Source organism: Mustelus asterias, chromosome 7 (genome assembly GCF_964213995.1).
Source record: "Mustelus asterias chromosome 7, sMusAst1.hap1.1, whole genome shotgun sequence".
Lineage (NCBI taxonomy): Eukaryota > Metazoa > Chordata > Chondrichthyes > Carcharhiniformes > Triakidae > Mustelus > Mustelus asterias.
In genome coordinates this window covers 96,284,342-96,298,121 of record NC_135807.1, presented here as the reverse complement: position 1 = coordinate 96,298,121, position 13,780 = coordinate 96,284,342, and the positions used below count along the sequence as shown (strand labels likewise).

Genomic DNA, 13,780 nt, shown 5'->3' with positions numbered 1-13,780 from the left:
GCGTCTCAGCACAAAAAATGGAGAAGTTATCAGCTCTCTGTGAATGTTACAGTACTTACTCAATGAACAAGTCAATCTACAGACACATCACTAACAGCCCACAGCACAGTTGTGATTTATGGATTAGTGGCTGTTTAATTTTGACAGAGAATGAATCTTATATCCTCAAACTGATCCATCATTTATAACTTACCATGAGATGTGACCCTTCTTGGGACAATTAAGTTTTATTTCCAGAGCCAAATTGTGGATCAGAGGGAGGATCCAGATAGAAAATCATGGAAAGGGGTTTTGGTTGCCTGCTGTGCCTGGTTGGCAGCATTGGGCCATCCCACCAGAAACATGTCTTTGGGCAAATAACCTTCTTTCATTCAGTCACATCACTGGGTGGAGTTAGCTGCCAGGTCTTCTTTACTCATGGGAGTGAAGCTTGTGTGTCATAGTTCCAAGTTCACAAAGGGTCGTGTCCTTCTAATATCCTGAGCACAAGGTGGTAAAAGTGCCAGGGATTGGTGTGAAGGTGGTGGTCTATGTCATCTCTTTGTGTGTTCACTGACCTCCCACTACAGCTATAGAGAAACTCTGGGGGTGGGGGCGGGGGCAGGGGGTGTGGTGGTGGGTGACCATCGTGCGACAGTGAAAAAGCTGGTGCTTATTTTTGAGGGGCTGTTGCTCACTTCTCTGGGTGAGTGAGTTACTCTTGCATATTTTAACTCAAACCTTTCTTCTTGTTTCCTTGAAGTTGCACTTGGTCGCTTTAAACACACCCCAGTCCGGCAACATGCGGGGTATCCGCGGAGCCGACTTGCAATGCTTCCAGCAAGCTCGAGCGATGGGTTCATTTGCAACGTACCGAGCTTTCCTATCCTCTCAGCTACAAGACTTATACACAGTGGTGAGGAAAACTGACCGATTAAACATGCCCATTGTCAACTTAAAGGTAAGCACATACCTTGGAATAAATATTTGACTCACTATATCTACATTATACATATTAAGGGGAAAAATTAGATGTTTAAATTTTCTGAAAATTATTTTGTTTAGAATTTATTTGAGCTCATTGACAAATAGTTAGAGGTGGTAATCTCTTAGCATTTCAAAGAACTTTCCGGTTACCGCCTGAAGGAGTCAATGAGGAATTTTCCAGTATACTTTCTTTCCTATTAACCCTGGTCTTTTCTGTTTTTTTTACCTTATTGTAAGCTATATTTCTCGTCACCTTCTAGAGGGCAATTAGGGACGGACAGGTAAATGTTGTCCTAGATAGAGATGCCCACATCCCACAAACAAATACAAAACGTATAGATTTAATGATCATAGGGCCTGACTTTAAAGCATTGAAAACCTATCCACTTCCACATCTGACATCTCAACGGTGGAACTGGCTGCTTGAGCTGACTGTTAGGGAGAGCTGTGGACACTCACTCCGCTCTGCTCATGTACCTGCTGCTGTGTACTGAGTTACAGGCCGGTCACCCGGGTATCGCTTGCCATTTAGCTTTCCAGACCATAGTAGATGATTGAAGTGCTTTGTGCATTCCATCCACAAGCTCCCAATGACTCCCCAGCTGCTGACTTACATGGACACCTCCATTCATGCTTTCCGTGTCTGGCTCAGAGGATTTCTTCTTTTGGATAGAGGGACAAGCACACCTCTCCCCTCAGAGACAGTGTCCATCAGAGCCTCGAGAGAGAGAGAGAGAGAGAGGACTCGGTGAAACGCGGGGCCAAGCCACTAACTGGGCCAAACTTGCCTCCAGGTCAGTTAGGATCTTTGCATTTAGAAATCGAGGGCAGCACTGTGACACAGTGGTTAGCACTGCTGCCTCACAGCGCCTGGGACTGTGTTCGATTATCGCCTTGGGTGACTGTCTGTGTGGAGTTTGTATGTTCTCCCCGTGTCTGCATGGGTTTCCTCTGGGTGCTCCGGTTTCCTCTCACAGTCTGAAGATTTGCGGGTTAGGGTGGATTGGCCATGCTAATTTGCCCCTTACTGTCCCAAGATTTGTAGGTTAGGGGGAATTGGCGGGGTAAATATGTGGGGTTACAGGGTTAGGGTCTGGGTAAGATAACAAGATGGGCCGGTGTAGATCGGATGGGCCGAATGGCCTCCTTCTGCACTGTATGGAGTCTATGAAAAATCAAGTGATTGACATTGACACTGTGCAGAGTCAGGACTCCAAAATGATCAGGGTGTTGTATCCTCACCTTGGATTGAAAATCCAGTTCTGATGTCAGGCAGCAGAAGTCCCAAATGTTACCTGGTCTGCATTATAGATTTTCCCAATACGCCTGTATCATCAAAGTTACAAAATGCAAAACTGGTACATTTCAGAGAGATATACTGCACCTTCAGTGTTCGAACAAACATCCGTTTTTTCACCATCGCCGGCGAAGCTTGAATTGTGGTATTGTGTTACGTTCAGGAAAGCACTGTACTGGAAGGCTTGAGAAGAGTTCAGAGGAGATTTAATAAATGATATTATATGAAGAGACAAGAGAAGCTGGGATTGTTTTCCATAGTTCAGAGTAAATTTAATAGAGATGTTCAAACTTATGAGGGATTTTGATCGAGTGAATAAGGAGAAGCTTTTTCCACTGGCCAGAGAGCGCAAACGAACCAAAGAGAAAATGAGGAGGATTTTTATTACGTGGTGAGTCGTGATGATCTGCCAATCATTGCCTGGAAAGATGACAGAAGCAGCTTTAAAAATAATTTTCAAAGAGGAATTAAAAATACACTTAATAAGAAAATAATTCAGGGAAATGGTGGATGAGTGGAGGATTGAGTCTAAATTGCAAAGAGCCATCACAGGCATGGTGGGCAGAATGGCCTCCCAAGGTTCTATAATCAAGCCACAGATCAGCCAGGATCATTTTTTATGCACACAAAACTTAAGCATATATTTAAATAGATGGAATTTTTCAGTTTGTAAGTGTTGACTCCAGTGGGAAAAGCAGAGGGCAGCTGGCCAGCTGCCTTGTTGGGTCTTCCCGCCGGATTTTCAAACATTTAAAAAGTAAATGGAAGGGGCGGGTCCAGAGCCCGCCTCACCAACCCCAGATGCTGAGAGATCGGGGCACACATTTTGAAGGGTATCCTGATCAAAGAAAGAAATAATAAAAAGAACCACCCCCCATGGGAGTGTGTGACCTCCCCCACCAAGGGAAACCCCTCCCCCACAATGGAGACCCCTGGTCCAATGAGCCCCTCCCCTCATGGACCACTCCATTGGAATCTCTCACTCTATTACCACCAACCCTCCCCCCTCCACACCAGGCAGTGCCCCCTGACACTGCCTGGGCATGAACCGTTCCCCCTGGTACTTACTTACCCATGCATTTCCAGATCCCTAGCGGGTTCTCATCACCAGGTCCCTGTTTGTCAGGACATTTTGGAGATGGGTGGGAGTGGGGGGTGGAGGCGGTGGGGGGGGGGGAACCACCAGCATAAAAGTCGTTTTGGAAATCCCATTGGATTGTCCTCCCTCAGCAGCTTTTTTACCCGCCAAAAACAGGGAAGGAACCGCCCCCGCCATGTATAAACTCCTCGCTTCTAGAATGGTGATAGAGTTTTCCCAGGATTTCATTCCTCTAAGTTGGTCATGTTTCTGGCTGTTCTAATGTCCTCTCTCAGATATACGAGTGAAACGTAGCTTCCCAAGTCACAACACATTACAAACTGAATAAACAACACAAAACGCTTCAAATACAAAGTTTCAATTGTCAACACAAGTTGCCTAGAAGTGTGATTAAACAAGATTAGAAGGTCCATGATGGTTATGAGAATTCACTGAGGACACAGTCAGACTGACGTATTAACACAGGTCACAGTTTATCAGGAGGTTGGTAATTGACATGAAATAAATTTGGGAATTAGACTATTAATTGGTGAAAAACTGGAATTTTCAGAAAACAGGATTGTGCCCAACTGTCATGGTGTTTATTCAATAGCATGGATAACGACACTGCGACACTGGCATTTACAAACTGATTGCCCTGTTATTCAAATTTACAAGTAAATCCAAGGGGTAGCTACAAACAGGAGAAGCTACCTGAGCATCTGGTTAGTGGCTCAGTGATGCCACCAAGAATCCTACATCCCATTTAGATGCATTGAAATTTTTCAAGGAGGAGAGAATACAAAAGAATTTTGATCGAAGCAAAGAGAGACAATGGTAAAAAGCAAAAATTCACACAACTAAACTGGAGTCATGCCCACCAGCAGTGACATTTATAATTTGTGAAATTAACCCATGAATCTATTCCCTATGGGGTGAATTGAGGAAAGAACAATTGACATTGCCAGTTTTGGAGTTATGTATGGATTAACAATATTGTTTTTAAACATTATTGACAGGTAGATGAGGTTTCTATCTGCGAATTGAATGTAGGGTTGGTTGAAGGATTACGGAATTCAAGAAGTGAAATGGATCTATTGATAGTCCATGTAAGCTTGGAGGTAACCGAGAATAATGTATTCAGGTTCTGAGTAGGTCCACAGCCTGGAACCCAATCTTCCTTTTCTCCTTTCTTTCAAGTAACAATGTGATCCCCACCGATTCTCATTGTGCAGCCATCATTTCACCAACAGGCACGACTATTGGTCCAAAGTGAACCATATTAATCAGAATAACAGCTCCCCAGACTAGAAGCCAACTGACTGGTTTGCACACAATTCCTAGTATTTGAGATGGAGATATGGTTAATAGATGGATAGGCACAAAATCTTTTGAAAATGAGTGCTCTGCATAGTATCTTTCACAGCCCTGGGACATCCCAAGGTGCTTTTCAGCCAATGAACTACTCTTGCAGTGCAGCCATTGTGGGGCAGAAACGAAGCAGCCAGTTGCAAAAGCACGGCTCCAGAAACAACAATGAGAAGAAGGCTTAGATCATCTGATTGAGTGACACAGGTTGAGGGATAAATGTTGGTGAGGACAATAGGGAGAACCCACCCCCATCTTTTTCAAAATGGTGCAATTAGCTACAAAGCGGTACCACAGTGCAGAAGAGGCCATTCTGCCCGTCGAGTCCACCCTGACTCTCTGACCCAGTATCTTTCCAGTCCCTCTTCCCTGCCCTATTCCTGTACCCCACACATAAATCATGGCTAATCCATTTAATTTATACATCTTGGGATACTAAGGGGCAATTTAGCATGGCCAATCCACCTGACCCGCACATCTTTGAAATGTGGGAGGAAACCGGGGCACCCGGAGGAAACCCACGCAGACACGGGGAGAACGTTCAAACTCCACACAGACTGTGACCCAAGGACGGAATTGAACCTGGGTCACTGGAGCTGTGAGGCAGCAGTGCTAACCACAGTGCCACCGTGCACTGGAGAGGAAAGCAATCTAAACCATGGAATGGGACTTGAGCCCATAACCTTCTGACACAGGTCATAATGCTACCAGAAGAACCATGGTTAAGAAGAGGTGGGCTAGACTAGTTAATTTTTTTTCCTATTGCTTCTTATCCTCACATTTTTGTCAACATTTACAGAGCAAAGATATTAAGCAGCTCAAAAGTGTACCTAACTCAAATTACCAATTAGAGAAAGCTAACCTGAGTTTTTGTTAGCACACAGACAGAGATTAAGTGTTCTTGGCAGAGGTGAGCATTACCTGTCTATAAACAAGAGATTAGTGTTCAGGTAAATGGATGGATATTCGATTAGAGCAGGTATACAGTTCCCTTTTGGTTGTACAGTAAATGAGCTCGGGCATCAAATTAATTTGAGATAAATGCAGATATTTCATGGCTAAGTTTACTATAAGTGGAGATTGCAGCATTATATAAAATTAGTAGAATCAACCAGCACGTCCAACATGGAATGCCACTCCAAGTGAAGATGCAGTGGAGATGGAAGCTAGGGGAAAGTTTTTCCAGACCCGCCAGTCACCAGGATCTTCCAGTCCCACCAGAAGTCAATGGACTTTTAGCTGGCCTGATGCATCCCCAATAGTGGAACCCTCCACAGCGAGGCCAGAGAATTCCAGCGTAGGAGAGCACAATTTACGCTTCAGACTTTTCTTGCTTCAGCCACACTTAAATAGTTAGGAGCATGTTAGGCCCAGTTACTGAAAACATGCAAATATAGTCAAAGCGTTCCAAGTTGAATGTGATATTGGTTTGTGACAGAATTAACTATTGGGACATTTATTCCTGAATGTTTGACCATAATCTTATTGAATAACTTGTAAGTTCAGATGGATTACTTTTGCTCCAATCTCTTATGTACTGCTCACTGCTGACGTCTTGCATCGCTCAATAATCTTAGCTGCAAGCTTTGGTGTTGACTTCAGATATCCTCGTCATTCCAGTCAATATCTAACCGAGCTGCATTTGATCCCAGACAGTGAAGGAAACCTTAGCTCCTGCCTGTCAGTGGAAAGGACTCTGATTGAAACATCAGTTATGCTAATTTATGCAAATGGTGTTTTATTTAAATATTTTTTTCGAACAGGGGGAAGTGCTTTTTGACAGCTGGGAATCCATCTTTAAAAGCCACGCTACTTTTAACAGAAATACTCCTATTTATTCGTTTGATGGTAGAAACATCATGAAAGATTCTTCCTGGTAAGTCTCTGCTCATAACTCTCCCAAGAAACACTCAGCAAAATTCTCTCTGCAAATACAGAAGAAAGCCTCAGGATATATCAAAGTGCAGTCCAGCTAATTAGATACCCTAAAAATATAGAAATACAGAACAATTTACAAGGAGGAGGAGGAGGCCATTTGATCCATCTTTTCTGTGCTGGTTGAAAAAGCCATCCAGCCTAATGCTTTTTCCCAGTCCTTGTTCCATGGTCCCGTAGGTTATCACACTTCAAGTGCATATCCAAGTACTCAAATGCAGTAAGGATTTCTGCCTCGACCACCACCCTCAATTCTCATCAAATCCCCTCTAATCTTTTGCCAATTACTTTAAACTTATGCCCTCTGGTCATTGACTTCTCTGCCAAGGGAAATAGGTCTTTCAAATCCCTTATCTAGGCCCTCATAACTTTACACACCCAAATTAAATCTTTCCTCAGCCAAAAATATCCAATTTTTCCTCATAGTTTAAATCCTCCATTCCTTGCAACATCCTCATAAATCTCCTGCGTACCCTCTCTAGGGTGACCACATCCTCCCTGTGATGCAGTGAACAGAACTGCCTTCAAGACCCTAGCTGTGTTTATACAGTTTGAGCATAACCTCCCTGCTCGTCTATACCTCAATTAATTCAAAAACGCATCCATTATGTCTTTTTAACCACTTTTTCTACCTGTCCTGATACCTGTGGACAAACACGTCAAGATCTTTCTGTTCCTCTACACAACTCAGAATAGTACCATTTATTGCATATTCCCTTGCTCTATTTGCCCTCCTCAAATGCTCCTCACACTTCTTCAGATTGTCACTTCTCTGTCCCACTTGAGCTGTCCATTGATAATTTCCTGCATTTACAGAGTTCTTCCACACTATCGACCACACAAATATTTTGTACCATCTTTAAAATTCTTAATCATACCTTCTATGTTTAATGCCAATTCATTGATAATATGCTACAAAAAGCAAGGGACCTCGTACTAACCCCCACAGTGAAATTCCACTGAAAACAACACTCTCCTCACATGAACGCTAACTACCCTTTCTACAGAACCAATTTCAAATCAAGCTTTCCCCTTAGATTAGTGTCCCATGTGGGACCTTGTTAAAAGCTTTGCTAAAATCCATGTACAACAAACAGGATCCCCTCATCAACCCTCCTCGTTACCTCCTCAGAAAGTTAGTCAGGACACAACCTTTGCTTAACAAATTCATACTGACCATCCCTGATTAACTTGTGGCTTTCTAAATGACGGCTAATACTCTCCCTTGGAACTTTATCAAATAGTTTACCACTGTTAGACTGACTGACCTTTAGTGCATCCCCGGCCTCCCTTTTTAGACAATGGTACAATGTTACCAGTCCTCCAGAACCATACATGTGGCCAGATATAGAAAAAAGATGGTCAGATGCTGGGCAATCTCCTCCCTTGCATTTCTTAGCGACCTGGGATACATGTCGTCTGGGCCTTGTGATTTATCCACTTTCAAGCATGCTAAACTCCTTCATGTTTCCTCTCACACTATGTTTAGCACATTCAATGTTTCACACTCCTTCTTAGCTATGATGCATTGGTCCCTCTCTTTTGTGAAGACAAGCACAAAGTATTCATTAAGAACCATGTCTGTGTCTTCTGCATCCATGCACGTTATTTTTGATCTCTAACCAGTCCCTCTCTTTCATTAGTTGTCATTTAGCTTTTTATCTCTTTGCATTTCCCTGATTTTATTTGTCAATATTTTTCCTGCTCTCTCTTTGCTTTGCTAATTTTATTTTTAAATTCACTCCTGCATTTTCTACATGCCTCTTGGCTTTTTTTTGCAATATTTAGCTCTCGCTATCTGACAGAAGTTTCCCTTTTTAACTTCATCCCACTCTGTTTGTTCTTGATATCCAGACGGATCAGGATCTGGGAGTCCCACTCTTTTCCTTTCTGGAAAAGTATTTGTTCTGAACCCTCTCAGTCTTCTTCGTGACTGCCTCCCACTGTTCTAACACTGATTTACCTCCAAGTCGCTATTTTCAGTCTACTTTTGTTAAATCGCATCTCAGCTTAATAAAATTGGCCTTTCCCCAATTTAAAACATTTAGTATTAGTCTCTCTGTCATTTTCCATAACTGCACTAAATTTATCTGAATTATGATCACTGCTTTTCTTATGGGCGGCACGGTGGCACTGCTGCCTCAGCGCCAGGGATCCAGGTTCAATTCCCGGCTTGGGTCACAGTCTGTGTAGAGTTTGCACATTCTCCCTGTGTCTGCGTGAGTTTCCTCCCACAGTCCAAAGATGTGGGGATTAGGTGGATTTGCCATGCAAAATTGTCCCTTAGTGTCAGGGGGACTAGCTAGGGTAAATGCATGGGATTATGGGGGTAGGGCCTGGATAGGATTGTGGTCGGTGCAGACTCAATGAGCCGAATGGCCTCCTTCTGCACTATAGGATTCTATGATTCTAAAGTATGGATAGGATTGTACTGTGTAGGAAATGCAGTTACCAATTTGCACAGAGCACATTCCAAGAAACTGCAAAGTGATGAATGGTCATTTAACCTGTTTTAGGTGCAGTTGGTTAATGGGTAAATATGGGGAAAAGTCTGCCTCCCTTTTCCCCAGCCCCACTCTTCTTTGAAACATGCCGCGGGATCGTTTTTATCTCCCTGAGACACCAGACGAGACCTCGGTTTAATGCCTCGTAGGAAATCAGCACGTTGGGGTTACGCATCTCTTTCACCCCGTCAACTAACATTCTTCCGCAATTTTCTTTCTCTTTCCCAAGGCCGCACAAAATAATCTGGCACGGGTCTAGCGAACGGGGAGGCCGAGTGACGACAAACTACTGTGGGGCATGGCGAACAACAGACATGACCCACACTGGCAAAGCGTCCCCACTGATAAGGGGAAAGCTCCTGGATCAGCACTCGTATAACTGCGGCAATAACTTCATTGTGCTTTGCGTCGAGAACGGATACTTCCACGACCACAGAAGGAGAAAATAGCAGCCTGCGGCTGCACGTGAAAGGTTTGGAATTATATCGCGTCTACAATCTCATCACAAAACCAGTAAAGGGTGGCATACTGTTAGATTCTATCAATATGTTAACGTGGGGACAATATAAATATCGCTTTCTGACAGGATTGTCAATTTGCAGAAAGTTAGCAGAAATGGAAGCCAAAGATGACATACCTCAAAAATCTGTATGGGCTGTTTTTTTTTAAAAAAAAAGAGATGAACTGTATTTGTTCTAAAGAACTGCTCTGGGGCAGTTCCTCAATCATGTTTGTTGATGTTCTGGTGCTAGTGAAAGTTTAAATGAGACTGCTGTGTTGAGATGACCATATTTATAAGTGCAATTGATTCAACTTAAGCTTGTGGCAAAGCAAAGCCAGGTTGAAATGATGGGGTAACGTGTGTGTTTACCCCAGCCCGCTGGCGAGCCTTGCCCATCAGCGGTGTCTATGAGGTGATCATGATTGGCCACCCTTTGGGAGTGCGCTGCAATCGCCTTTCATTGGGATTGCTTATCTTTGAATCCAAACTCTGAAACAAACGACACTTTCACCAATCAATGCGAAGAATGGAGACTGTTTTTTGTGAAATTTGTCATCAGTATGTTTAAAAAAATGCAGTGTGCAAACTTTTTTTTTTTGAACACAATGTAAATCTATGCATTCTTACTACTAAACCCTGCATAATGGTAAGGTATTAAAGTATCTAAATGTGCAACTAACAGTGCTGTTTTTCCTTAACCGGGACCTTTTTAACATCTTTCTTGGAATGTTTCTGAGAGCAGTATTATCCAACAGTAACAATCCGTATTTATTGCTTCTGCCCATCGATTCTGCCAAGTGCGGGCAGGCAGCGGGCAGCCTCACCTGCCTGCGGTGGGGATCAGGTCACCAGCAATTTTTCTACCCAGGCTTTCTGGATGTCTTGTGGGTTGCAGTAGGACTTTCCCACTAGTCACCCACCTGGCAAAGAGCTGGCTCTTCCAGCTGTTTAATGGTTTTTGATACAATGCAGTTCTCCTGCAATTCAGTAGATTTAAACATTCTCCCTATTTTTATAAAACAATTGTGATAGGATATTAGTAACAATTTCACAGCAAATTCACATTTCAATAGCTCAAACTTTAGAAATGACAGCTTTCAGCATAATCACATCCACTGCAGATTTAATCACTTCACACTGAAGATTCAGTCCATTTACCATGCAGTTAGTCCATATACAGTGCAGTTAGTCCATATACAGTTCAGATTTAGTGCATTGACACTGAAGCTTTAGTCCATTTACAGTACAGGATTAGCCCATTAAAGTGCACATTAGTCAATTAACAATGTACAGTTTGCCCATGGACAGTACAGATTTAGTCAGAAGTTTAATTCATTTACACTGCAGAATGAATTAATTTAAACTCCACATTTAGTCCATGTACACTGCAGATTAAGTCCATTCAACGGAATTCAGTTACCAGATCAGTAACGTTTGCATAAGTCAGCAACTCTTTAATATATGAACCAAATGTCTGAATCAGATTGTATTGAAATGAAGGATGTTTCACACGCTGAATAAACTTAATACATTTTTTGTATGTCTCGTTCCTGTCTCGTTTTTGAAATTTTGATGTATGATAGGAGACTGGAGAGGAGGGAAGGAGTTTCTTACATTTGGTATGTAATTGGTTTATACCAACCTGGCATTTTCAAAACATGAAGGCATTAATGCTTTCCATGAATTGCCACATTTCTGTTTGAGTCCAGTTGCAACAGCCTGTATTAGCACAGAATATCATAATGTAAGATCTTTACACAGATGATTTTATTTACTTTAGTTTTGTAACAAACTAAACAAGTTATTGACCCTGGCACTTGATCGCCTCAACTCCGCTGCTGTCAGTTCGATGGTGTTGGTGCCAAACTCAGTGAGTAGGTCAGAACTTTCCATGTTAGTAAATGGCCGTCTCGCTGAGGGAGGAGCAGCAGAGGCTGGTTGTCCACTCTGGGACATTGGAAGATGACCCTAAGCCAGTGTTAACCATTAGGTTAGCTAGATGTGGGTAACTGGAGATCCACTAGATGTGGATTTTATACAGCTTGAAATCCGATCAGTAAATAGAAATGAGTGAATCAGCTTGAGTAATAGAGGCAGTGCTCCTCGTGATCCCAGAAGGTGAGTGTCGTGAAAGATGATTCAGCCTAAATAGTCCATCCCAGAGATCATCTCCTATATGTGAGGAGGCAGCTTGGGAACAGCAAGACATAACAGACAGATGGAAAACACTGCAGCCAGGAAAGAACATCATGGATATCACACTGGCTTTGTGCATCACGAGTTGAGAGATTTTGGTAATCACCTCATTGTTCAATTCAGACACAGTGAAGGTTGGGGGCTGGGGGTGACATGGTTTGGGGGGAGCACATAGCACACTCCCTGCATCTGAATGATGAGGGCTTCATATTGGGCTTCTTTCCAATGAAGCTGACACAAAGTGGAAACCAAAATCTGTCCTCCAATGTCACATTGTCCCTTAGGTAAACAAATCCGGGCACCATGGCAACACCAATCCAACTTCTTTAAATGTAAAGTTGGATGGTGCAGGCTTGCTCCAGGATTGCTGAGGTGGGGGTGGGGACTCAAACTCCAGCCCCTTACACTTGCAAAAGCCTGTATCAGACATGGGTCTTGGTTGCTGAGTTTCTTTCCTGCACCAAAGCAGCAAACTATGCAATCTCAGCTTAGAATTAATAAATCATAGAATCCTTACAGTGCAGAAAGAGGATAATCTGCACATCAATTCTGGACCAACTCTCCAACAGAACATCCCACCCAGGCCCTTTCCCATAACCCTCAAGTATTTACCCCACTAATCCCCCTAACCTACACATCTAGGGACACTAAGGGGCCATTTTGCATGGCCAATCCACTTTTGGCGTGTGGGAGGAAACCAGAGCACCCGGAGGGAACCCACGCAGACTTGGGGAGAAGGTGCAGACTCCACACAGACAGTCACCCAAGGCTGGAATTGAACCTGGAACCCTGGCATTGTGAGGCAGCAGTGCTAACCACTGTGCCACTGTATTCTTTGCCTGTGCTTCCTATTAATCAGTTTTGAGGGGTTTAGTATGCAGCAGTAAATGGCCAAATTTACAGACCAATAGATCTTTTCGCTGTCAAGTGGCAGCCAAGAATCTGTGGCTCAATAACTCTTGCCTCTGAGACAGAAGGTAACGGGTTCAAGAGCCAATCCAGAGACTGGAGCACATGATCCGAGCTGATGCTCCGGTACAGTTCTGCACTATGGAACCATCTTTCAGATGAGATATGTTAAACCAAGTCCAGTCTGCCCTCTTAGGCTGCATGAAAAAGATCATACTATTTGTATCCTTCAACAAAACAGCAACAACTTTCTGCTCATTATCATATTGTTGTTTGTGGAACTGTGTGTCTAAATTGGCTCCTGCATTTCCTATGTTATTAGTAAGTGCACTTTGAAAGTACCTCATTGGTGGTGAAGTTCTCTGGCACATCCTGAAGACATGAATGGAGCTGTACAAGTGCAAATCTTCCTTCTACAGCATGACATTCATTAGAAAATGCTCTCTCTGTAAAATTACTTTCTAAAAATAAAACATGCCAGGACTAGTCCAAGCAAACAGAAAATTAAACCCCTTCCCTGCTCTGAGGATTCATTAAGAAGTCTCACAACACCAGGTTAAAGTCCAACAGGTTTATTTGGTAGCAAATACCATAAGCTTTCGGAGCACAGCTCCTTCGTCAGATGGAGTGGATAGAACAGATATCCACTCCATCTGACGAAGGAGCTGTGCTCTGAAAGCTTATGGTATTTGCTACCAAATAAACCTGTTGGACTTTAACCTGGTGTTGTGAGACTTCTTACTGTGCTTACCCCAGTCCAATGCCGGCATCTCCACATCCTGAGGATTCATTGCAGAGATAATAAGCTGGCAACTGGTACAGGGCCTGTGGGCCGCTGATTGTTTTGAATGAGGGAAAGTTTCACAATCTATCCAAAGTACTTGAAACAGTTCATTTGTTTCCCCAAGAATAATCCAGTCCAGTAAGGTGGAGGTGAAATGGATATGTTTTGTTTGATACTGTAAATCTACATGTCCTTGAAGTCAAGGAAGAAATACGAGGTTGTGTAACGCAATCACTAAATC

General features: G+C 43.1%; 1 protein-coding gene across 3 annotated transcripts in view; it reads left to right on the top strand.

The window, feature by feature from the left end:
* The window catches only part of LOC144495862 (collagen alpha-1(XV) chain-like), a 306,988-nt gene extending 295,792 nt beyond the window's left edge, over positions 1-11,196 (top strand). For 2 of the 3 annotated variants that reach the window (XM_078216523.1, XM_078216521.1), the window contains 3 exons: positions 743-940; positions 6,473-6,585; positions 9,378-11,196. In XM_078216523.1, coding sequence (XP_078072649.1) covers positions 743-940; positions 6,473-6,585; positions 9,378-9,597 — 531 coding nt within the window. In that variant the 3' untranslated portion in view covers positions 9,598-11,196. The remainder of the gene's footprint in view (positions 1-742; positions 941-6,472; positions 6,586-9,377) is intronic. The other variant, XM_078216522.1, reaches the window with a different exon arrangement.
* Positions 11,197-13,780: the final 2,584 nt, after the last annotated feature.